General features: G+C 44.5%; 1 protein-coding gene across 3 annotated transcripts in view; it reads right to left on the reverse strand.

Annotated features, from left to right (window-relative positions):
* The window catches only part of LOC125463314 (uncharacterized protein C3orf20-like), a 180,379-nt gene that overhangs the window by 128,359 nt on the left and 28,509 nt on the right, over positions 1-23,511 (reverse strand). For all 3 annotated transcript variants that reach the window (XM_048554469.2, XM_048554467.2, XM_048554468.2), the window contains exons 5-7: positions 2,511-2,573; positions 963-1,010; positions 698-797 (exon numbers count right to left, since the gene is read on the reverse strand). In XM_048554469.2, the coding sequence (XP_048410426.1) occupies positions 698-797; positions 963-1,010; positions 2,511-2,573 (211 nt within the window). The remainder of the gene's footprint in view (positions 1-697; positions 798-962; positions 1,011-2,510; positions 2,574-23,511) is intronic.

Genomic DNA, 23,511 nt, shown 5'->3' on the forward strand with positions numbered 1-23,511 from the left:
TGTTCAAACAGCACTTAGAGACCTCTGTGGAAATCTAAGTGCATTTGTCCACAGTCTTCAGCCTTGCCCTGATGAAATCGGGCAGAGGGGCAGGATGGTGCTGGGATTCTGGCCTGATTTCTCATACTGTGACTTAAACAGCACATCCTCAAACGCACATCCCCTTGCCACCTCCAACCCCAGCAACCTCCCCACACCTCTCCACCAAACCCAAGTTGGAATATTCCACCTTATTTGCACTCTGGTTGTATAGTTAATTGTATGAACTCAGTGTGTCTCTAGTTAATGACTGTACAGTCATTGAGGAAACCAGCTTCTCTTTGTGTACTGCTGGATAAAAATACAATTCATTAATAAATCAGTGCTGTCCTCTCATGTAATCTCATGTAAATGTGAGCTTTTTTACCCCGAACTCTCTTCTGTGAATTGTTTTGATGAGTGCAAGACTAAAATCTTTGACCAAATGTGTCTTCTTCCAGCAAAATGCAAGTTTCTCCTTGCTGAGTCTATCAAGGCCAATTGTAATTGCAAATGCTTCTATTAAATGTGCTTATAATCATCTGCATTCCAAGCAGATTTCTCCAAAAGAATTTCATCACCAGTGTCGTCCTGTTAAATTCCTCTGCATCTTCTGCAAGGTCTTGATTACCCTGACCACATTAAAACATCAAGAAATGATTCTATTTTAGATAATTACATCTTAGTATTTTCGACTTGAAGTTTCTCCAACATCAGGGTGTAGATCTCCCTCCAGTTCAGTTTTGCAATGGTTTCATCATATGGTTTGATAATCCAGCCTAGCAAACAACCAAAGGAAGGCAATTAATGCTGTGACAGTAAATATTAAAGCATCATTCTCAGGCACTGAAGCGGGTGGTTATTGCTTATTCTGCTTCATTGACTCAGAACTCAAAGATGAAATAATCTGCGAGTTTTCGCTATCCTTAACAAAAGTGCCTTACCTTGGTCCAGGCAGGCTTTCGACGAGACTGAGAAATTTATTGTGTACCCTAGAAATTAAAGACAAGCAAAATTTCAAACCCAGCACCTTCTGGATTATCAGTACATGTACCTTATTGCTACTTATTCATGAGAACAAGGAAGCAAAGCCTTAAACTTAAACAGAGGTCAATCAGGAGTCAGATCTGGAAATACTAAAGGATAGTGGAATTTCAGAACCTTCTCCTCCAAAAGGCTGAGCAACAATGGAAATGTTCAAGTCTGAGGCAGGTGGATCCGATGAAAGGTGATTGGCCTGAAATTTGGGCTATTTTAATCCTGAATATTATTTTAAATGTAACCAGGGCTGCCCAGGTCTTTGGGAAAACCAAAAGCCAAAGGACCGTCACATCCAGCTTTCCATTTTCCAAATGGATCCATTTTATGCACTTCACCAACCCCCAGAAATGGCACCATCCACCTCATGTCTCCCATGTGTCCTGGTCTCTGACCTACCCCTGACCTCAACACCCCCCAACCCCACACCCCTCTCTTCCATCATCCAAGCCTTTCCCATCTCTGTCACTCCTCCCTTCTCTTCACTCACCAGTTGTTGGCTGTCCACCCTACCCAACAAAAAACCAAACTCTCACTCTGCCTGGATGCAGCCAGGAAATGGTGACAAAACAAATGATGGAAGCTCCTTATGTTTGTGCCTAGGGACCTGTTGCCTAAAGGCAAAAAGAGATGTTAAGACCCTTCTGCCTTTCCTGACTGTTCAGGTGGGTGTTAAAAACACAGCAACAGCAACGCTGCTGGTGTCTTGGGCATTGCTTCCTTAACTCAAACACTAGATAAAACACATCTAATTTCTAGTTAAAGAAATTTCAGCGTGCACAAAGGCTGCTTATATTTCACAGCACTGAAGTATTTCATAGATTATCTATTGTTATGGTTTCTGTATAAATGCAAAGGCTGTGTATATGTGAAATTACCAAACAGATTGCCAGAACACAGCTTAACAGCGAAACAGTAGGAACTGCAGATGCTGGAGAATCTGAGATAACAAGGTGTAGAGCTAGATGAACACAGCAGGCCAAGCAGCATCAGAGGAGCAATGAAGCTGATGTTTAAGGTCTTTTTTCTGAAGAAGGGTCCAGACCCGAAACATCAGCTTTCCTGCTCCTTTGATGCTGCTTGGCCTGTTGTGTTCATCCAGCTCTGCACCTTGTTATCTCTTTTAAAAGCAAGGCTGTCTGATAGCACTGCTGCCTCACATCGCCAGGGACCCGAGTTCGATTCCAGCCCTGGGTGACTGTCTGTGTGGAGTCTGCACGTTCTCCCAGGTTGGTGTGAGTTTCATCCAGATATTCTGGTTTCCTCCTACAGCCCAAAGATGTGCAGGTTAGGTGGATTGGTTGTGGAAAATGCAGGATTACAGAGATAGGGTAGAGGGGGTGGGTCTAGGTGGGATGCTCTTTGAAGGGTCGGTGTTGACTTGATGGGCCAAGTGGCCTGGTTACACACTGTAGGGATTCTATAATTCTACAATGGAAAGAAGGTTTCCGTACCATGAGAATGGCTCATTTTGTTTGATTCATTCTGTTCATCAACTTCTTTTGTTTTCTTCACTTCTGAAATAGCGACAGAAAAAGTTGCAATTCATTGCGGTGCTTATAAAATGAGATCTGGCGTGACCAATGTGAAACACAAACAGCTTACTCTCCCGCCCCTCATTGTTCCTCCGAATCTCTATCTTTCTCCATTCATTGTCTGTTTAGTTGGTGGCACCTCCAATCAACGCAGAAGGACATGTGTCTCAGTCTGGAGACGTGAGCACAATATCTAGACTGACACTCCAGTGCAGTCTTCAGAGGGTGTGCATTGTCAGAACATCAGAATTTGGTACAGGCCATTCACCCCCTCAAGTCTCTTCTACCATTCAATAAGATCATGGCCGATCTGATCATGGTCTCAACTTCACTTACCTGTTCGTTCCTGTAACCTATGACTGCTTTGTCAGTCAGCAATCTGTCGAACCCAGCCCTAATCACATTGAGCAAAGCAGTCTCCACTTCTTCCTAGGAGAGGGACGCCAACACAGTCATGTGTGGAAAGTCACGAATGATGATTTTCGCAAACTATGAACTTGACTGGCCAAGCGAGGAGAAGGCACATGTTTCCTTTCAATTAAAAGTTTCCTTTTAATTTATTTTTCTTTCCAGCTACAGATAAGCAACACATCAAAGGTGAAAGGTGTTCAGTAAGATTTACATGAATGAGCGCCTGAATATTTCACAGTACCTGACATTCAGCAAAAACAGGAAAAGGGGGAGTAGCTCAGGTGGATAGCAGAAACTGCAGGTTAGTTAGTTTAACGTCTGTCATGGGAAAATGCTGCAATATTTGAGAAAGGACAGAAAGTTGCGTGGACAGCCCAGACATTCACAGATGCCAACCTCCCCTCCATTGAGATAAGAAGGTGTGAAGCTGGATGAACACAGTAGGCCAAGCAGCATCAGAGGAGCAGGAAAGTTTGACGTTTCGGGTCGAGACCCTTCTTCAGAAATTTCTGAAACTTCACCGTGTTATCTCAGATTCTCCAGCATCGGCAGTTCCTACTATCTCCCATCCATGGACTCCATTTACACTTCTCGTTGCCGTGGAAAGGCTGCCAACATCATCAAAGATCCCACCCATCCTGGTAACACGCTCTCCCAACATCTTCTGTCAAACAGAAAAGACAGAAGCTTGAACACAGGCACTAACAGGTTCAAGAACAGCTTCTTCCCTGCCGTTATTAGACTGATGAATGAACCTGTCTAACTTCAAATCTAATATTGATCTTGATTTGTGCAGTGTGCAGTCGCAACCTTGTATGCCTCACACTGTCTAAGCACCCTATGATCTGTATGTCCTTGTTTGTTACGATCTGCCTGTTCTGCTCACAAAACATTTCACTGTACTTTGGTACATATTTCCTACAGTGCAGAAAGAGGACACCTGACCCATCAAATCTACACCAACCCTCCAAACAGCATCCCTGCCTGGCTGAGTCCCCAAATCGCCACACTTAGCATGACTAATCCATCTAACCTGCACAGTAAGAGGCAATTTACCATCATCATAGAATCCCTACAGTGTGGAAACAGGCCCTTCAGCCCAACAAGTCCACAGTGAACCTCAGAGCATCCCACCCAGACCCATCCCCCTATAACCCACCTATTGTGCATATCCCTGAACACTACAGGCAATTTAGCACAGCCGATCCACCTAACCTGCACATCTTTGGACTGTAGGAGGAAACTGGAGCACCTGGAGGAAACCCGCGCAGGCACGGAGAGAAAGTGCAAACTCCACACAGTCATGTAAGCGTGGAATTGAGCCTGGGTCCCTGGTGCTGTGAGGCAGCAGTGCTAACCACCGAGCCAACGTGCCACATGGTGTGATACCTGGGAAATGAACCCAAATTAACTGCTTGGAAGGCAACTATGCTCACCACTATACCACCATGGCTCAGCCAATTTAGCATGGCCAATCCACCCAATCTGCACATCTTTGGACCGGGGGAGGAAACTGGAGCACCCGGAGGAAACCACGCAGATACGAGCAGAATGTGCAAACTCCACACAGATAGTTGCCTGAAGTTGGCATCAGACCCAGGTCCAATGTGCTGTGAGGCAGCAGTGCTAATGACTGTACCACCCTGTCTTATTACAATGAATATAGTAATCAAGCAGAGTCAACATAGTTTTATGAAAGGGAATGGTTGACTAACTTACTGGAGGTTTTGAGAAGGTTTCAAGCGGTGTGAATAAAGGAGAACCTGTGGATGTGGTACATTTAAAATTTCAGCAGACATTTAACAATGTGTCACATCAAACATTACCTAGAAAAGTAATAGTTCATGGTGATGTAACATAATAGATGGACAGAAGTTTCGTTAGCTAATTGGAAACAGAAAGGAGGAATAAATGGGTCATTTTCAGATTCACAGTGAGTGACAAGTGGTGTTCCACAGAAATTAGTGCTGGGGGCCTCAACTATTAACAATTTTTATTAGATGGCTTAGATAAAAGGACCGATGTATATGATGCTAAATTTGCTGAAGACACAAAGATAAGTAGGAAGGTATGAGGACAACATCAGGAATCTGCAAAGATTTATAACGAGGTTAAATGAGTAGGCTAACATATAACAGATGTAATGTAATGTGGGAAAACATGAGATTGTCCACATAGGCAGGAAGTGACCATAGTAGCACTTCTCCACTCTATAAAGATGATTAAGACATTGCAAATGGATTCCCTGTGTGCTGAACTCTACTATTAAATCCTGCTTTTTAAAGTATTTTATTGGGTCTAATGTCGAAGCAGTTGTCAAAAGCTTTCAGTACTCCTTCAGATGTATCTTTTTTAAAAATTTCTTGGTAAGCTACAATGCACTTTATACTCTTAACTGTGTATGGAAACGTACTTACTTGTTCAGCTGCTTATTTAATGCCTAATTTAGAAGTTTTTCTGTATCTTGGAAATTGTTTTCTCCAAGATGTTAGACTCAATCCTCTATTTTAGCCCATCTCTTAAATTAAGCATTCCTGTCCAGATTATTTCTGACTCCATGTATTCCTAATGTGATTCTATATTCATCTCGATTTTAAAAAATGTTTCTTTCGCATTAATTGCACTTCTGCTACTCTTTGCCCCCATATTGGAGGGTTTCCCTACATCTTGCGCCTAAATTCTTGCCTTCTCATTGTTAAAAGAATTGTATCGTTTTGGATCTATAAAAAGGATTCCTGCCTTTTCTGTGGTTCTATCTATCAAGCAAATATCACTGTAAATCACTGTTTTACTGAATGATTCCTGCTTCTTGTGGCTCAGACTAATTATTCCCAGCTTTATCATGGCTCTTATGAGGGATATGTACTTTTCCCGCAAACTGAGTAAAGTCTCCAAAATGTTCAGTTCCTGTTAGAGCAGGTCTGCTTACATTTTCACATCTGTCAGAAGCTGTCACTTTAATTGCTAGCTTTGTGGTGTGCTGGGGTCTGTGATCTTGGGTTAATGTTTAATCTTTCCACATGGAATCTCTGATGACTCTGATCCCTGACTCAGTATCACGGCCTTGCAATATGGTGCACGACATGGAGTTACTAAATGTTCCCTCTCCAGCTCTAAAATACTTTTTCCGTTCTTTGGTGTATTCTTCCCTGTTGAGGATTTGGATTCTGAAATCCTCGGCTCTTCCCTGCCACTGACTGTTCCGTCTGAGCAGTGACTTAGACCTGACTCTGAAGATCTCGCACTGCCATTCACCATGCGTTTTATGAGCAACTATGTTTTATGGTAATGCCAGCTCATTGTGCAGTATCAGTGGCTTTCAAAAGTGACCAACTTGATCCTAAGTCCACCTCCTGAGCCCTCCTAACTGCTTTGTTTCCCAGTTGATTCTCAGTTGATGAGGGAAATCTTTAGGTACTTGTATCCATATTTTCTTTTATCTTCAAGCTACCAGTCTGAATTTGTATTTCTCCACACAGGCAGTCAATTTGCTGCACTGGGATAGGAACAATATTGTTCCAGCCAGCAGGGGGCAGCTTGGTCCCATGCCATAGAAGGAATTCACCTGATCATTAGAAAATCCACATTAGCAACTAGCTCCAGGTTTCACTCACATGATAGACATTGTTGCAAAGACTTCCAAGATGAGATGTTGGATCTCACTCCTTCACAATCCTAAACTGGGATCTGCATCATCAGAACATCATCACAGTAGGTGGTGGTTATGGGGCTCCTCAGCATTAACCCTTTCAGACCCTTATACAATGAGAAATACCCTAAAATTTGAGGGGAATTTGACCCAGCATGGTTTCCGCTATCTTGGTGAAGGCAGTTGCCAGTAAGTGGATCCCGACACTTACTGAGTGTAGGGCAAATTGGGAGGTCACGACTCAGAGTTTTCTGTCAGCACAGTGGGGAATTTTGCTCAAACCAACATACAGCTGTAGCGTTGTACATTGTCGACACAGACCCTCCGGACCAACTCATCCATGCAGGCCAAGTTTCCTTCAGTCCCATTTTCCAGTGTTTGGCCCATATTTCTGTAAATCTTTCCTCCTCATGTACCTGTCCAAATGTCTTTTAAATGGTGAAACTGTACCCGCCTCTACCACTTCCTCTGGTAGCTTGTACGTTATATACACCACCCTCTGTGTGAAAACATTGTCCCTCACATCCCTTTTAAATCTTTCCCCTCTCACCTTAAACCTATGCCCTGCAGTTTTGGACTCTCCCACCCCGAGGAAACGATCTTGACTACAGGCCTTATCTACGCCCCTCATGCTTTTATAAACCTCTACAATGTCACCCCTCAGCCTCCTGGCTCCAGGGAAAGAAATCCCAGCCTATGCATGCAGCCTCTCCTTATAAGCCAAAACCTCTGTAACATCCTTTTGCACCCTCTCCAGCTCAATAACATCTTTAGCTGCAATCCTACTGAATAATGGAGCAGGATCGAGCACGGCCTATTCCTACTTCTTTTTGGGTGTTCGTACAATCCTCCTGCGCTGTGGCAGCATCTGTTTATGTAAAGAGGAACGAAAGGTTGTGGCCAGTGCCATCACAATTTGTATCCTCCGTTAGCCCATGTGAATGATTCATGTTAAATTCCAGCAGTTCCAGTGTCTCCTCTTCAATCAACAATCATATCAAAACTACTACAAATAAAAGACACCAATCAAACTGTTGGTCCCAGTATTGTTGGAGAATCGTTATCACGCTGTTGCACTGAGATCCTGGAGCAACCACACAATAATGTCACAAAGCTGCACATCACTGAACGTAAATACCACAGTGTGGGTGGAGTTAGAACAATCTATAACTTGAGATTAGAGGAATCACTCTGTAAGACACACTAGAGGGACACTCTCTGGAAAGTACACAGAGAGCACATGAACTCGAATACACACATTAGACAGGTTAGTCCTTACCTGAAATCACGAAGGATGGAATTGTATCGGGATCTGAGTGACATGGTCTATGGAAAATCATTTTGAGTCCAGCCTTGCATACCTAGATGTCAGGAACAATTCTCTCCCTTTATGTTCAGAGGGAACTATAGCTTTTTAATAACCTTATTAATGGCACTGCTCACTCAATAATAGTCGGCTTTTAATCATTCCAAATAAGCCAAACAAGCAAGAATTCTCAATGGAGGTCAGAGCAGGTAACTTGTGACTCCAGCCCACTGCTTGCTCCAAAGGATTTTCATGTTGGACACCAGATGCTAATGCTTCAGGACATGCTCCGTGAGCACCAGCCACATGTCCATGGAGACTGGCCTCCAAAATGTGCCAGCCTCTAAGAACCCCCCATGGCATGTCTCCAATCCAACTACAAGATGGTTCTGCTGTCCCTGGCTGCACCTTGGGCTGACCCGGTAACTCATTCTAATGCTGCAGAAGGACTCTGTGTGCTCAGGGATACACACCGAGCTCCTGGACTACACCAGACTGTATCTACGGGCTCTTTGCTCACTGTCATAGCATTTACTCCCTCTGAGCCTGTGTAGACGGTCATAGCACCCTGCATTGCATTACTCCCTCAGCCACAAGCACCAGGTTTATATTATAATAAGATGTGAGGCTGGATGAACACAGCAGGCCAAGCAGCATCTCAGGAGCACAAAAGCTGACGTTTCGGGCCTAGACCCTTCATCCTAGACAGGATGAAGGGTCTAGGTCCGAAACATCAGCTTTTGTGCTCCTGAGATGCTGCTTGGCCTGCTGTGTTCATCCAGCCTCACATCTTATTATCTTGGAATCTCCAGCATCTGCAGTTCCCATTATCTCTGATACTATTTTAACCTCACTGCGAAGCCTCTTCCAGGGATGCCTAACCTGAAGAAGTTACCCTCCTCCCTCCGGACCAACCTCAGGGAATCTCTCTCCCATTGCAACTCTCTTGTAATCTCTTCGGCCTTGAAACTGCTCGACCATGTCCTGAAGCAAACCAGGTACCACAGCCACATCACCTTCCTCAGCACCTGCCTACGGAACCAGATCATCCACAAGGGACTACAGTCCACATTTCAGCCTTCCCAATTTGGCCCCAACCGTGACCACCTCTACACCCAGAACATTCAGACCCTTCAGAAGCGGTTCTCCCTGCGACAGGATGAAGGGTCTAGGCCCGAAACGTCAGCTTTTGTGCTCCTGAGATGCTGCTTGGCCTGCTGTGTTCATCCAGCCTCACATCTTATTATCTTGGAATCTCCAGCATCTGCAGTTCCCATTATCCCAGGTTTATATTACTTCTGTCTTGTTTTGCTGTTTAGTGCAGACACAAAGCCAGGAAGTTTGTCATGGTTGTTAGCAAATCGCAGTCAAGGGCGATAGCATTCACTCAGACAGCAAATCAAGGGCAGTCTCTGATACCAGCCTTGGACTCAATCAGTCAGCCACTCGGAGCGGTTAGACTCTAGGTTGTCCCCTCGTAAATGGGTGAGGAGCCGAATGTCGAGCAGCTCCCCAACTATCGTGACTCTTTCTGCCCTGTTGTGGACTCTTTTCCTCCAGGAATGAGAGAGCAAGAGGCGGGGATTTTGGGAGCTGCAAGTGGGTGGCACAGCTATTATTGTTGGTGCAGGGTTAGTGATGGCGGGGTTGGAATGGGTGAGACCCAGTAAGGGAAGATGCTGCAGGTAGTAGTGAGAGTGGTAGAGCATGAGCTTTGGTGGGGGGTGGGTGCAGTCACAGAGAGAGAGAGTGAGGATGAGGTATCGGAGAGAAGGTGGTGTGACTTGCATTGACGAAGTGAAGAAAGGCATCAAGCTTCTTGCTACAGCACTGCGCATTCCTCCAGACATTGAGACTTCATTAACATGGGTGGCAATCCTGGTCCAGGCTGGGAATTGGTCTGGTTTTGTGGTTTCCATCTCTGCACCATTACATCCAGACGGATTCTAGGTCCTTGCCAACTAGTGGGCACAAATTTTCCCTTGTCTGCCATGTTTAGGGCAAATGCCAGGAGCTATGTGGGACAGAATGGACTGAGAGTTCTTGTGCAGGCTAACAACATGATTTGAAAATGGCACGGGAGCAAGGGATGCCAATCTTTTGGCACACATCCAGTGAGTGGTGAGTTATTCCAGGAACAGCACTTGGTAAGGTTGGCATAGAATCAGACAGGAGGGATGGTTAGGTAGTTAATGAGTCAAGTTTGGAAAGATAAATGTTTTCTAATCAACCTGTTTGGAGATATTATTACACACCTCTGGACCAGGTGCGTCTTGAGCCTGGCTCAGAGGGAGAGACATTACCATCACACCACAAAAGTCCATAACTTTGGTGAAATATTGTGAGAAGATTTTGCAGTGGAAAGCTCTCCAACATAACTCATGCAGAGACAGAAACACTTATGATTCATCCCGTAACTCAATGACTGGTATTTCTATGATTACCTTGTTACAGCTCAAAGTATATTGAAGTGTTACTTTGAAGACTAAACTTTAACAGTTCTTGACGTTGCCTTCACCTCATCTGGTCTGTAAAGAACTCGAACTCAGCGTGATAACAAACCACAGACTAAATGACACACAGGGTCCAGCGCTGCAATGGGAGGGCCCATCACAACATTCTCTTGGCTGATAAGAACCTTGTTACCCATAAGCAGGCTCCCACAATGAGTTAAGTTTTAAAAATTGAGCCTTAAGTTAATTTTAAGGGCAATGAGGATCTAAGTCATTTCAAATTCATGGAACTAAACAGCAAATTATCAATTGGAATTGTAAGATCGTGGATAATAATGGATTCCATTCATAAGAGCAAACATTAGATACATCTAGCAGCCCAGTTAGAGTCTGTAGGCAGAAAGAATGGGGGTAATGAGGGGGGTGATGTAGGAGGGATCATCAGCAACAAAAACCGCGTTTCCACTCAGGAGTCCCTGTGGGGCTTCTTGTTTGAATTTATCAGCTACTCTTTGTAGCCTCCTACGCTGCAGAACAAAAATGTGAAAGAAGTTGGATCTGATAAACTTTGACCCTGAGCCCACTGCAACAAGGTAATTGGTAGAGGAAGGGAGCAGGGAGCCTAAAGCAGCCCAGGGAAGCAGAGACGTGGAAGGCCAGACCAGCTCCTGGACCCAGGAAAGACATCTTTGGACTTATCTTCCTGCAAAATGCTATTGGGGTCTACTGGCTTCATAGGGCACCAAACAATATATCCCAGTGAGGCTAAAATAGTATCAGAGATAATGGGAACTGCAGATGCTGGAGACTCCAAGATAATAAAATGTGAGGCTGGATGAACACAGCAGGCCAAGCAGCATCTCATGTGCTCCTGAGATGCTGCTTGGCCTGCTGTGTTCATCCAGCCTCACATCTTATTATCCCAGTGAGGCTCTTGCCTGAGTCAGGAGAATACCATGGCCACCGAAATCAAAGAAATGTTGGCGAGTGGGGAATCAAGTAGGAGCTTGGTGACAAGTCAATTAACAGCAAGTTTCAATACACGGGCCCCATTCCTGCCAGTCAATTAGGTGAGGCCTGTTAAAACACATGATAATGTAAAATAAAGTATTTTGTTGCATGAAGGTTCCAATCACAGATTTGGTACAGCACAGACAGAGGCCTATCAGTCCATCCTGTCAGCACCAGCTCTCCAAATGAGCAATTTCCTGCGTGCCAATGTACTGTCTCCTTCCTGTAATCATGCACATTCTTCCATTTCGGATAGCAGTCTAATTCCTTATTCAGTGCTTTGATTGAACCTACCCCCATTACACTCTCTGGTGGGAGGGTGGTCAATTTCACTTGCTGCATGGAAAAGATTTTCTTGGTGTCGCTTCTGTTCGCATTTACCAATTACTTTAAATCTGTGCTATCTGCTATCTTTCACAAGTGGGAAATTTCTCCCTGCTGGCTCAGCAAGTGGCCATTTGGGCCCGTCATGGTTTTGAATATCGCCATCACTTCTCCTCTTAGCCTTCTCTTCTTCAAGGCAAACAGGTTTAGCAACTTTAAAAGTGGATAAATCTACAGGCTTGGTTGAGACGTGTCCCAGAAAATTGAGGGAGGCAAAAGAGGAGATATCAGGAGCCTTGGTCATGATTTTGAAATCCTCTCTGGTCACAGCTGATGTACCAAAGGACTAGAGGACAGCTAACGTTATTCCATTATTAAAAATGGAAGGCAGGAATTGACCAGGAGATTACAGGCCAGTCAGTCTAACCTCTCTGCATGTGTTCTGAAGTTATTAAAAAGAAGTCTGAAGGACAGAATATGCCTGAACCGGATAGGCACGGATTAATCAGCATGGATTTGTTAAGGAAAAGTCAGGTTTGACAATTTTGCTCTCATGTTTTGAGGGCAAAACCAGGTGTTTTGATGAGGGTAATGCATTTAATTTAAAAAGAAAGCTGAGATGAGGAACAATTTCTTTAGCCAGAGGGTGGTTAATCTGTGGAATTCACTGCCACAGAGGGCTGTGGAGGCCAAGTCATTGAGTGTAATTAAGATGAGTAAAGGGATCAAGGGTTACAGGTCAAGGCAGGAGAATGGGGCTGACAAACATATCAGGCCTGATCAAATAATAGAGCAGACACAACTGGAGTTACGTGTAGTTCTGGTCACCACATTACAGGATGAATGTGACTGCATGAGAGAGGGTTCAGAGGAGGCTCACTAGGATGCTGCCTGGGCTGGAGGGTCTGTGCCAAGAGGAAGAATGGATAGACTCAGGGATTTTTCCTTGGAGCAGTGAAGGTTTTGTCAGGACCTGAGAGAAGTGCATAAGATCATAAAGGCCAGAGATGGGGTGGATTAGTATGCACTTGTTCCATTATTAGTGCGGTCGAAGACCAGCAGCATGGATTAAAGTTTAGACATGGAATGCTAGGGTAAAGAATTGAGGATTTGTTTTTCACTCAGTGTGGTAGGAGTTTAGACTCACTGCCTGAAAGGCATGGTTGAGTCAGAAACTCTTCTAATATTTAAATATTAATCAGATATTCACTTATGTTGCTGTACCCGTGAGGTCAACGGGGCCAAGAGCTTGGAATAGGATTTGCATGATCAAATCTTTGTTGACCAGCACAAAGACGATAGGGCCAAATGGCCACTTGCTGTAAATGTCTATGGAAATAGTACCAACTTATTCAATAAAGTTCCCTGGAAGTGTTCTACCATAGAATCCCTACAGTGTGGAAACAGGCCCTTCAGCCCAACAAGTCCACACCAACCCTTGGAGCATCTCACCCAGACCCATCCCTCTAGAACCCACCCACCCCTGAACACTACGGGCAATTTAGCATGGCCAATCCACCTAACCTGCACATCTTTGGACTGTGGGAGGAAACCGGAGCACCCAGAGGAAACCCACGCAGACATGGGGAGAATGTGCAAACTCCGCACAGACAGTTACCCAAGGGTGGAATTGAACCCGGGTCCCTGGCGCTGTGAGGCTGCAGTGCTAACCGGTCAGCCATTGTGCCAATTCTGTTCTTGTGAATCTTTTCTGCACACTATCCAATGCCTTCATAATCTTTCTAAAGTGCAGAAATGGACAGCTAGGACTGTATCAATATCCAACTCAAAGTCATCATAATCTCTAGCTCGAGTTCCTGCAGTTCAGTGCTTCCTCTCAGAGATTTCGTCTGCAACAAACTTCCAGCTGATCAGGTACAAGACTTAAATTCCTATTGTTTCTGTAAAATATTGTGACCTCTCCTGGTTGGAAACCTGTACTGCTGTTGATCTAACAAAATATAGTAAAAAATGCCACTCCATATCCATGGAAAACGAGTTCATGGTGTCTCACTCTCAACATTAATTTTTCATGCAATTTTTCTCATTTCATCAATTAACACTCTGTGCATCAGCACCTAACTGGGTCACACAGTGGTTAGCACTGCTGCTTCACAGCACCAGGAACCTGGGTTCAGTTCCACCCTTGGTTAATTGTCTGTGTGAAGTTTGCACATGCTTCTCCATGTCTGCGTGGGTCCCCTCTGGGTGCTCTGGTTTCCTCCCGCAGTCCAAAGATGTGCAGGTTAGGTGGATTAGCCTTGGGAAATGTAGGGTTACAGGGATGGGATGGGATGCTGTTCAGGGTGTCAGTGTAGACTTGATAGGCCAAATGGCCTGATTCCACTCTGTAGGGATTCTATGGTTCTGTGAACTCAAGAATTAATTAGGAAAGGCTCAAACAGTGGGTAAGCTGGGACTGAAGGGCACAGATACTCAGTGTTTTCAACAGTGGGGCTTGAGTTGGGATATGCACAGGCTCCTTGGTCACACAGGGGAAATGATGGCCTAGTGGTATTATTGCTAGGCTGTTAATTCAGAATGTTCTGAGGACCCAGGTTCAAATTCCACCAATCTGGAATTAAAGGTCCTGTGATGTCCATGAATCCATTGCCAATTATTGGGAAAAACCTATCTGATTCATCAATGTCCTTCAGGGAAGGAAACTGCCATCCTTACCTGGTCTGCTCTACATGTGATTCCAGACCCAGAGCAATATGGTTGATTTGTAACTGCCCTCTGGGCAATGAGGGATGGTTAAAAGCTGGCCTAGCCAGGGATAGCGACATCTCCTGAATGAATGAAACAAACCTCTGTCAAATGTAGCCTTGATGTTAAGGGCTGTCACTCTCACCTCACCTCACCTCACCTCTGGAATTGCCTGAATTCATGTTTGAACCAAGGCTGTAATGAGGTCAGGGGCTGAGTGGCCCTTGCAGAATCCAAACTAAGCATCTTGCTTCCATTTTAACCATGTCAGTACCGCAGACTAATATTCGTATTCCATCACCTTTCATATGGGTAACATTCATTAAACCATGGAGGACCTGCTGAGATCGGTATCCTAATCATGAAAACTTACAAATGGGAATCATTTAAAGGTGGCTTTTGAAGATTTTAAGTGATGGTTTGTGGCTATGCCGTTTGGCAGCTTGTTTAATTGTGGGATTGTCCTTGCAAAGAAAGATTGTTAAAACACTGCCTAGACACAAATGGTCTTTCTAGGTCACTGCATGGAGACCGCCTCACACTTTATCATTGCCAAAGGGGGACGGGTATTTAGTTCTGAACAATTTCTGTCAGCCCATGATAAACCTTATGGAACATATTCAATTTAATTCTCTCCCTTGTTTGCTGCAGTGATTCCCATTCCAAATATTTGATCTCCCACACTGCTTGGCGCAGAATTGCGCAGGGATCACTTTAACCTTAGTACTATTGCTGGCTGTGTAAGGATACCGCACAGCTTACATACTGTGGGATCGGGTGAACTAGTGGTTCCTAAGCTGTAAGTCTGATATATTTGTTGCAATGCCAAAGATTCCTCCTCAGAAATCCAAGAACCAAGTTTGTTTTGAATATTATCCACTGAATGAGGAGACCCCATTGGAGATTGGGTTTAAGATGTATCACTAGGTATGATTTTATAGCTACCTATTGGTAAGTCTGATCACAGGACCTGCAGGTGCCTGTTGGTGGATCCTTTTTGTTGGTAGTGTATGCAAATTCCTTTCTCTGGCATTGAAAACCACCTCTTATTGGGGGTTTTAGTCAGTTTTGCAATTCCGGCAGGTCACCTTACAATTAATAAATCTGGTCTTGGCTTTTGTCTGATGCAGTCATCTACAAATAGACTCTTGATGGGGAGTTTGCTTGTTCTTGTCAAGAAAATTAAAGGTCCCAGCAGTGTCCCCTGGGGCAGTGTGCCGAGGATTTCCCATCCAGCAATACCCTTTGTTTCCTGTTGGCAAGGAAGTGGAGTTTGGACCAAATGCTCTTGTGCCTCCATGTGGCAGATATGGAGGGTTTGGAACGTGCTGTCGAAGGAGCATCCAACTCAGGACCGACTTCTAGCCCATTCCTGTACCATCTGTTTGATGGAGTTACTCCACTCGGACACACTGGGGGACATTTCCTTTCAACATATTAAAAGTGCATTCGAAGCACAAGCTGTTGCTTGAATGCATTTTGTGTAGCGCTTTATTCTTTCTGTAGTTTGGAATGTACATTTGATCAGTAAAAGGTGGATGAGGGATGCTGTGTTACAGTGAAAACTGCTCAAAACTCTTGATGTATTCCATTCAGCTATATTAGGAAAGCCTTAAAAATATTCTTCCCAAATTCTAACCAGTATGTAGTCATGCAGAAGTAAGATCTCAGATCAAAGCAGAGTAGATGAACTTCTGTCATTTTGACAGTAATCGTATGGACTGTTGGGAAGGGATGGTGTTTGAAGTGAACCTGATATTATGACATTACCAAAGAGTAGTGCTGTCAGATGGAGCATGCTCAGTAAGTGGAATATTGAAACCCACTGAGAGACAAAGATATAGCAAGGGAGTGACTGTTCTCTAACTGAAAAGAGACACACTTTGCTGAAACTTTTCATGTTGCACTCATCAGGACAGATGGAAGAACACCAAATTTTGGACACTCACACCAATTTACATTACATAGAAACAGGCAAAATAGGAGCAGGAGTAGACCATTCGGCCTTTTGAAGCTACTCTCACATTCGATGTAATCATGGCTGATCATCAAACTCTGTACCATGTTCCTGCTTTCTCCCCCATACCCTTGGATCCCTTTAGTCCCAGGTGCTACATTGGACTCTTTCTTGAAAGCATTCAATGTTTGGTCTGAAATACTTCCTGTTGTAGCAAATTCCACAGGCTCACCATTCCCTGGCTGAAGAAATTTCTCCACATCTCAATCCCAAATGGTTTACCCCATTTTCTTAGACTGTGAATCCCGGCTCTGGATACCTCTTGGCATCAGCACATGCATGATCCTGCATGTACCCTGTCTGATCCTGTTAGAATGTTGCTACGAAATTCCCCCTTCATTTTTCTGAACTCCAGCGAATACAGTCCCGAACCACTCAATCTCTCATCATGTGTCAGTCCTGCCATCCCAGGAATCAGTCTGGTAAACCTTCACCACACTCGCTCCATTGCCAGAACACCCTTCCTTAGATAAAGAGACCAAAACTGCACACAATATTCCAGCTGGGGTCTTACCATAGACCTGTACAACTGCAGCAAGACATCCCTACTCTGATCTTCGAATCCTCTTGCGATGGAGGCCAATACACCAGTTCCTACTTCATCACCCGCTACACCTACATGCTTAATTTCAGTGACAGGTGTACAAGAACATCCAGGTCTCATTGCACTCTTTTTCCCAACCTGTCATCGCTCAGATAATAATCTGCCTTCCAATTTTGCTCCCAAAGTGCATAACCTCACACTTATCCACGTTGCACTTCATCTCCACGTATCTGCCCACTCACTCAGACTGTCCAAATCACACTGAAACATCTGTGCATGCTGCTCAAAGCTCACCTCTTCGCCCAGCTTTGTGTCGTCTGCAAACTTGGGGATATTACATTCAGTTCTGTCATCTAAATCGTTAACATATGTTGTGAATCGCTGGGGTCCTGGTACCGATCCGTGTAGTATCCCACTAGTCACTTCCTAGCATTCAGAAAATGACCCACTATTTCCACTCATTGTTTCTCGTCCACTAACCAATTCTCCATGCATCTCATTACTCTACCCTCAATCTTTTGTGCTTTAATTTTACACATTAATCTCTTACGTCGGACTTTGTTGAAAGCTTTCTGAAAGTCTGAATAAACCATAAACCAATAAGCCATACACTGGCTGACCCTGATCAACTCTAGTAGTTACATCCTCAAAGAATTTGAGTAGATTTGTAAAGCATGGTTTCCCTTTTGTAAATCCATGTTGACTCTGTCTGACTCTGCCACTATTTTCCAAGTACCCTGCTATTAAATCTTTTATAATGGACTCCACCATTTTCCCCTCTTGGCTACAGTTCTGGTTTTCTCTCTACCTCTTCTTTTAAATAGGGGGATTACATTAGCCACTCTCCAATCTGCAGAAACTGCTTGTGAGTCTATAGAACCTTGGAAGATGACCGCTAATGCATCCACAATTCCAGGGCCATTTCCTTAAACACTGCAGATTATCAGCCTTCAATCCCACCAACTTTCCCAACTCTGTTTCCCTACTAATACTGATTTCCTTCAGTTCCTCCCTCTCACTAAACACTGTGTTCCCCAACATTTCTGGTATGTTACTTGTGTCCTCCTTTGTGAGCACAAAACCAAAGTTTGTATTAATTGGTCAGCCATATCTTTGTTCCCCATTATGAGTTCCCATGTTTCTGACCAAGGGACCCGCATTTGCCTTGGTTAATCTTTTTTCTCTTCAAAATTAGTTTACATATTCCCTGAAATCGGGGAGCTATTACTGTCGGTTTTTACGTTCCCTGCAAGTCAGTCTGTTTTTACCCATTCTTAATCAATCCCTTTATCCTTCTTTGCCAAATTCTAAACTGTTCATACTCCAGAGATCTGCCGTCTTTCTGGTCAATTTTTGTGCCTGTTATTTGGACCTAATACTATCTCTAATTTCCCTTGTAAACCGGGGGTTTGGCCATTTCTCCCAATTTTATTTACCAGACAGCAGTTCACCCATGTGCTCCTTGAATGTTTGTCATTGCCTTTCCACCATTATCTCTTTAAGCAAGGTCCCCCAATCTATCATAGCCAACTTCCAACTCATACCATTGTAAGTTTTTCTATTCAAATTCAGGATCCTAGTCTCAGAATTAACTTTATCATTGCCTATCTTGACGAGAATTTCTATCATTTTTCAGAGCACAAACAGCCCTCGCAAAACTGGAATCAATGGGAATCCGGGGAATATTAGTCCAGAGACCCAGCTAATGTTCTGGGGGGGCCGGGTTCGAATCCCACCATGGCAGATGGTGGAATTTGAATTCAATAATTTAAAAAAAGGGAATTAAGAATCTGCTGATCACCATGAAGCCATTGCCGATGGTCAGAAAAACCCATCTGGTTCATTTCAGGGAAGGAAACCTACCACCCTCCCCTGCCCTGGCCTCCATGTGACTCCAGACCCACATCCCACAAATGAATAGAAAAAAAAATCACATTGCACAATGATTACATCATGGATGGTGGCCATTTGGCCCGTCATGCCTGCACTGACTCTGTAAAGGAGCAAAAGATTTATTCCCCAATATGAGGCTCAAAGATCATGTTTTAAGAGTTGCATTATCTATCAAATAAGCTACTTGGGACGTGTTGTTAATCACATTTACAAGGATGCTGCTAGGGTTGGAGAGGTTAAGTAGTAAGTAGAAGCTGAATAGTCTGGGACTATTTTCCCTGGAGCGTCAGAGACTGAGGGGTGACATTACAGAAGTTTATAAAATAACGAGGATATTGGATGTGTTGAATTGCCAAATTCTTTTCCTCAGGATAGGGAAATCCAAAACTAAAGGCCATAGGTTTAAGGTGAGAGGGGAAAGATTTAAAAGAGTTCTGAAGGGTCACTTTTTCACGCAGAAGGTGGCGCATGTGTGGAATGAGCTGCCAGAGGAAGTGGTGGAGGATGGTACAATTACAATATTTAAATGGCACCTGGATGGGTATATGAATTGGAAGGACTTAGACGGATACAGGCCAAATACTGGAAAATGAGCTAACAAAGTGTGGAGCTGGATGAACAGAGCAGGCCAAGCAGCATCTCAGGAGCACAAAAGTTGATGTTTCGGGCCTAGACCCTTCATCAGAAAAAGACATTTTTAAAGTGAAAGGTTTTTCCGATGAAGGGTCTAGGCCTGAAACGTCAACTTTTGTGCTCCTAAGATGCTGCTTGGCCTGCTCTGTTCATCCAGCTTCACACTTTGTTATCTTGGATGCTCCTACATCTGCAGTTCCCATTATCTCTGGAAAATGAGACTTGGTTTATTTAGGGTACCTGGGTGGCGTGGGCAAGTTGGACCAAAGGGTCTGTTTTTGTGTTGTATCGCTCTATGGCTCTGTATGACTCGATAACACACAATATTACTAAAAATCCTGATGAGTAAGAGGTACATTCTGTCAAGACTTTCTCTCTTGCACTCATCAGGACAATTTGTAAAGTGAAAGCAACATTTATAATGTATGAAGAGAATGCCGATTAGTTTTCATGTGGAATCTGATTAATTGAAGTGTTTCCATGGAGAATACACTAGTTAGATATTACCTCCCAAGCTTAAACTTTTAAAACAAACAGGATTTACTTGAAATGTCTGGGTATTGACCTGAGTAGTAACCGGTGAATGGGTCGTGGCCTGTTTTGTACGAAACAGACACTGTGTGTGTCTATTGAGAGATAGCAAGAACTGCAGATGCTGGAGTCAGAGATAACACAGTTTGGAGCTGGAGGAACACAGCAGGACAGGCAGTAATAAAGACAGAATCCCTCCCGTCTTCACATGCCACCCCACCAGCCTGCGTATCCAGCGTATCATTCTCGGCCACCTACAATCCAACCCCACAACCAAAGACATATTTTCCTCCCCGACCCCATCTGCCTTCTGTAGGGACCGCTCTCTCTGTGACTCCCTTGTCCACTCCACACTCACCTCCAGCTCCCCACACGCAGCACTTTTCCCTGCAACTTCAGAAAGGGCTACACCCGCCCCTACACCTCCCCCCTCACCTCCATTCAAGGCCCAAAACAAACCTTCCATATCAGACAGGGGTTCACCTGTACATCTGTCAATGTGGTCTACTGCATCTGCTGCTCCCGATGTGGCCTCCTCAACATCAGTGTAGACTTGGTGGAGGCTTGGAGACCATTTTGTGGAGCACCTGCGCTCAGTATGTAACAAAAGACAATACCTTTCGGTTGCGAATCATTTCAACTCCCCCTCCCACTCTCTGGGTGACGTGGTCATCCTGGTCCTCCTCCAGTGTCACAATGATGCCACTCAGAAACTGGAGGAGCAACACCTCATATTCCACCTTGGGAGCCTACAGCCCAATGGCCTAAATGTGGACTTTACCAGTTTCAAAATCTCCCTACCCCCAGCCCCATTACATGTTCAAGCCTTCCCCTCCCCCATCTCCACCTCCTTGACCTGATACAACCTGCCCATCTTCTCTCACACTTATCTGTCCCACCCATTCCACTGACCAATCCTCGCCGCTCCTTACCTGCACTCACTTATCACCATCTCACCTACCTTCCCCAGTCACATCCCTCTTCTCTATTTATTTCTCAGCTCCTTTCCCCCTCCCCATTTCTGAAGAAGGGTCCCAGCCCAAAACATCAACTTTCCTGCTCCTCAGATGCTGTGTTCCCCCAGCTGCACACAGTGCTAAATGTCTGTGTGCATGTTCATTTGGACTGCAAAGAGCAGGGCTCTTCATACACACAAGTGTGAGTGCGATTGACGATCTCAATTTGTCAATGTAATTCTTTGCTACGGATTACATTGCAAATATTGTCCAAATGTGAAGTCACATGTAACACTGAACATTATTCCAGCCCCACTCACACATTGACTCCTCAGACATAGAAACAAACGCTGTTCAAATGCTGCAGCTCCTGGATAATATCCAGTTTTGAGTGATATGCAACATTTGTGCTATACAAATGGCAGGCAATGACCATCTCCAAAGAAAATCTGACCATTGCCACTTCAATGGCATTGGTATTGCTGAATCCCCCACTATCAATATCCTGGGGGGTTACCATTGGCCAGCAATTAAACTGGGCTTGCAATAAAAGTCCTGCAGCTACAATACCAGGTCAGAGGCTAGGAATCCTGCAGCAAGTAACTCACTCCCTGAGTCTGTCCATTGTCTACAAAGCGCCAGTGTGATGGAACACTCTCCATTTTACTGGACACTCAATAGCAGCAGTGTGGGCTATCAACAAGATGCACTACAGAAGTTCACCAAGGCATCTTAGTCAGCAATTTACAAAGCCAAGACCACTTCTATCTAGATGGACAACGGCAGCAGATACATGGGAACAGCACCATCTGTAAGGTCTCCTCTAAGCCACTCACTCCTAACTGGGAAAAACATTGCCGTTCCTTCACTGTTGTTAGGTCAAAGTCTTGGAATTCCATCTCTAAGGGCATCGTGGGTCAACCCACAGCACACGGACTGCAGCAGTTCAAGAAGACAGCTGCCCACCACCTTTTCATTGGCTGAGAGGGGTGGGCAATAAATGTTAGCAGAGTCAGTAACACCTATATGAATGAATTTTTAAAGTCTCTATTCTCCCTTCCCACAACCCATTTTTCAGTGCATCAGTTACATGATTGGTGTTGCTTCCTGCTCTCACCTGGTTTTGGAAAAATTCATAAGTTTTCCTTAGAGTTTCTGTTGTTCTCTCACCTTTACCTGGTTCATCTCTGACCCTTCCATGCCTTGACTTCTTTGTTCCCATTTCTGAGGGTAGACTGCCCACCAATACCCATTGAATTGGACAGTTACCTCAATTACATTTCCTCACACCCTGCTTCCTGTAAGGACACCATTCCATTCTCCCGCTTCCTCTGACACATCAGCTCCAATGCTCCCAAGGACCTTCCAACATGTCTTCTTTTTTCCTCAAACAAAGCTGCCACCTCTCCCCACGACGATTGACAGGGCACTCAGCCAAACCATCTCCTGCACTTTTGCCCTCATCTCATCTAGTGGCAGAAATCGATTTTCTGCTACTTACAGACCATTAACACATTTACTCCTACTCTATGCCCCCCTCTACTGATATTAGAGCTACCTTTGATGTTTGCACCCTCATCACCTGTTCCACTTCCTCCTTCCTCCCTTTGTCACGTTCAGCAAAACCATCATTTTCCAGCTCCACTCAGTTCTAAAGAAGAGTCAGATTGAACTCAAACATCAGCTCTATTCCTCTCTGAGCAGATGCTGCTATATCGGCTGACTTTCTCTGGCATTTTTGGTTTTTACTTCAGACTTCCTGCATCTGCAGTGTTTTGTTTTTATTGTAATGTTGGACACTGCGTTTTGAGCTCTGTAAGCCCAGAAACCAAAACAAAAATTGCTGGAAAAGCTCAGCAGGTCTGGCAGCATCTGTGGAGAGAAAGCAGAGTTAACATTTTGAGCTTCCTCAGAACCAATGGTAGTTTGGAAAACGTGAGTTTATATGCAGAAAATTGCGGGGGAAGGGGGTAAGGAGTAAGTTATAGGTGGGGATAGTGCCCAAAGAGAGAGAAGAACATTCGGGCAAACAAAGGAGTGCATCATGATCTGACCATGAGGGTTATTAGCTGTTAATGGAAACACACATGGGTTGTGTGTAATAGCACACTGGGTGATAACAAGACCTGGGGTGTGGGGATTGGGGTAAGGGTGTGGAGGAGCTCAAGCTCTAAAATTATTGATCTTGATATTGAGTCCAGAAGGCTGCAGGATCCCCAAGTGGAAAACGAGGTGTTGTTCTCCCAACTTACGGTGAGCTTCCCTGGAGCAGTCAGTCAGTCTACACTTCATTTCCCCACTGCAGAGGAGATCTGTAAGTTCAGGCTGGTTGTGGCACATTCAATGATAATGGGAACTGCAGATGCTGGAGAATCCAAAATAACGAAGTGTGAAGCTGGATGAACATGTTTTGAACTCAGGAGCACAAAGGCTGACGTTTCGGGCCTAGACCCTTGATGAAGGGTCTAGGCCTGAGACGTCAG

Source organism: Stegostoma tigrinum, chromosome 25, assembly GCF_030684315.1.
Source record: "Stegostoma tigrinum isolate sSteTig4 chromosome 25, sSteTig4.hap1, whole genome shotgun sequence".
Lineage (NCBI taxonomy): Eukaryota > Metazoa > Chordata > Chondrichthyes > Orectolobiformes > Stegostomatidae > Stegostoma > Stegostoma tigrinum.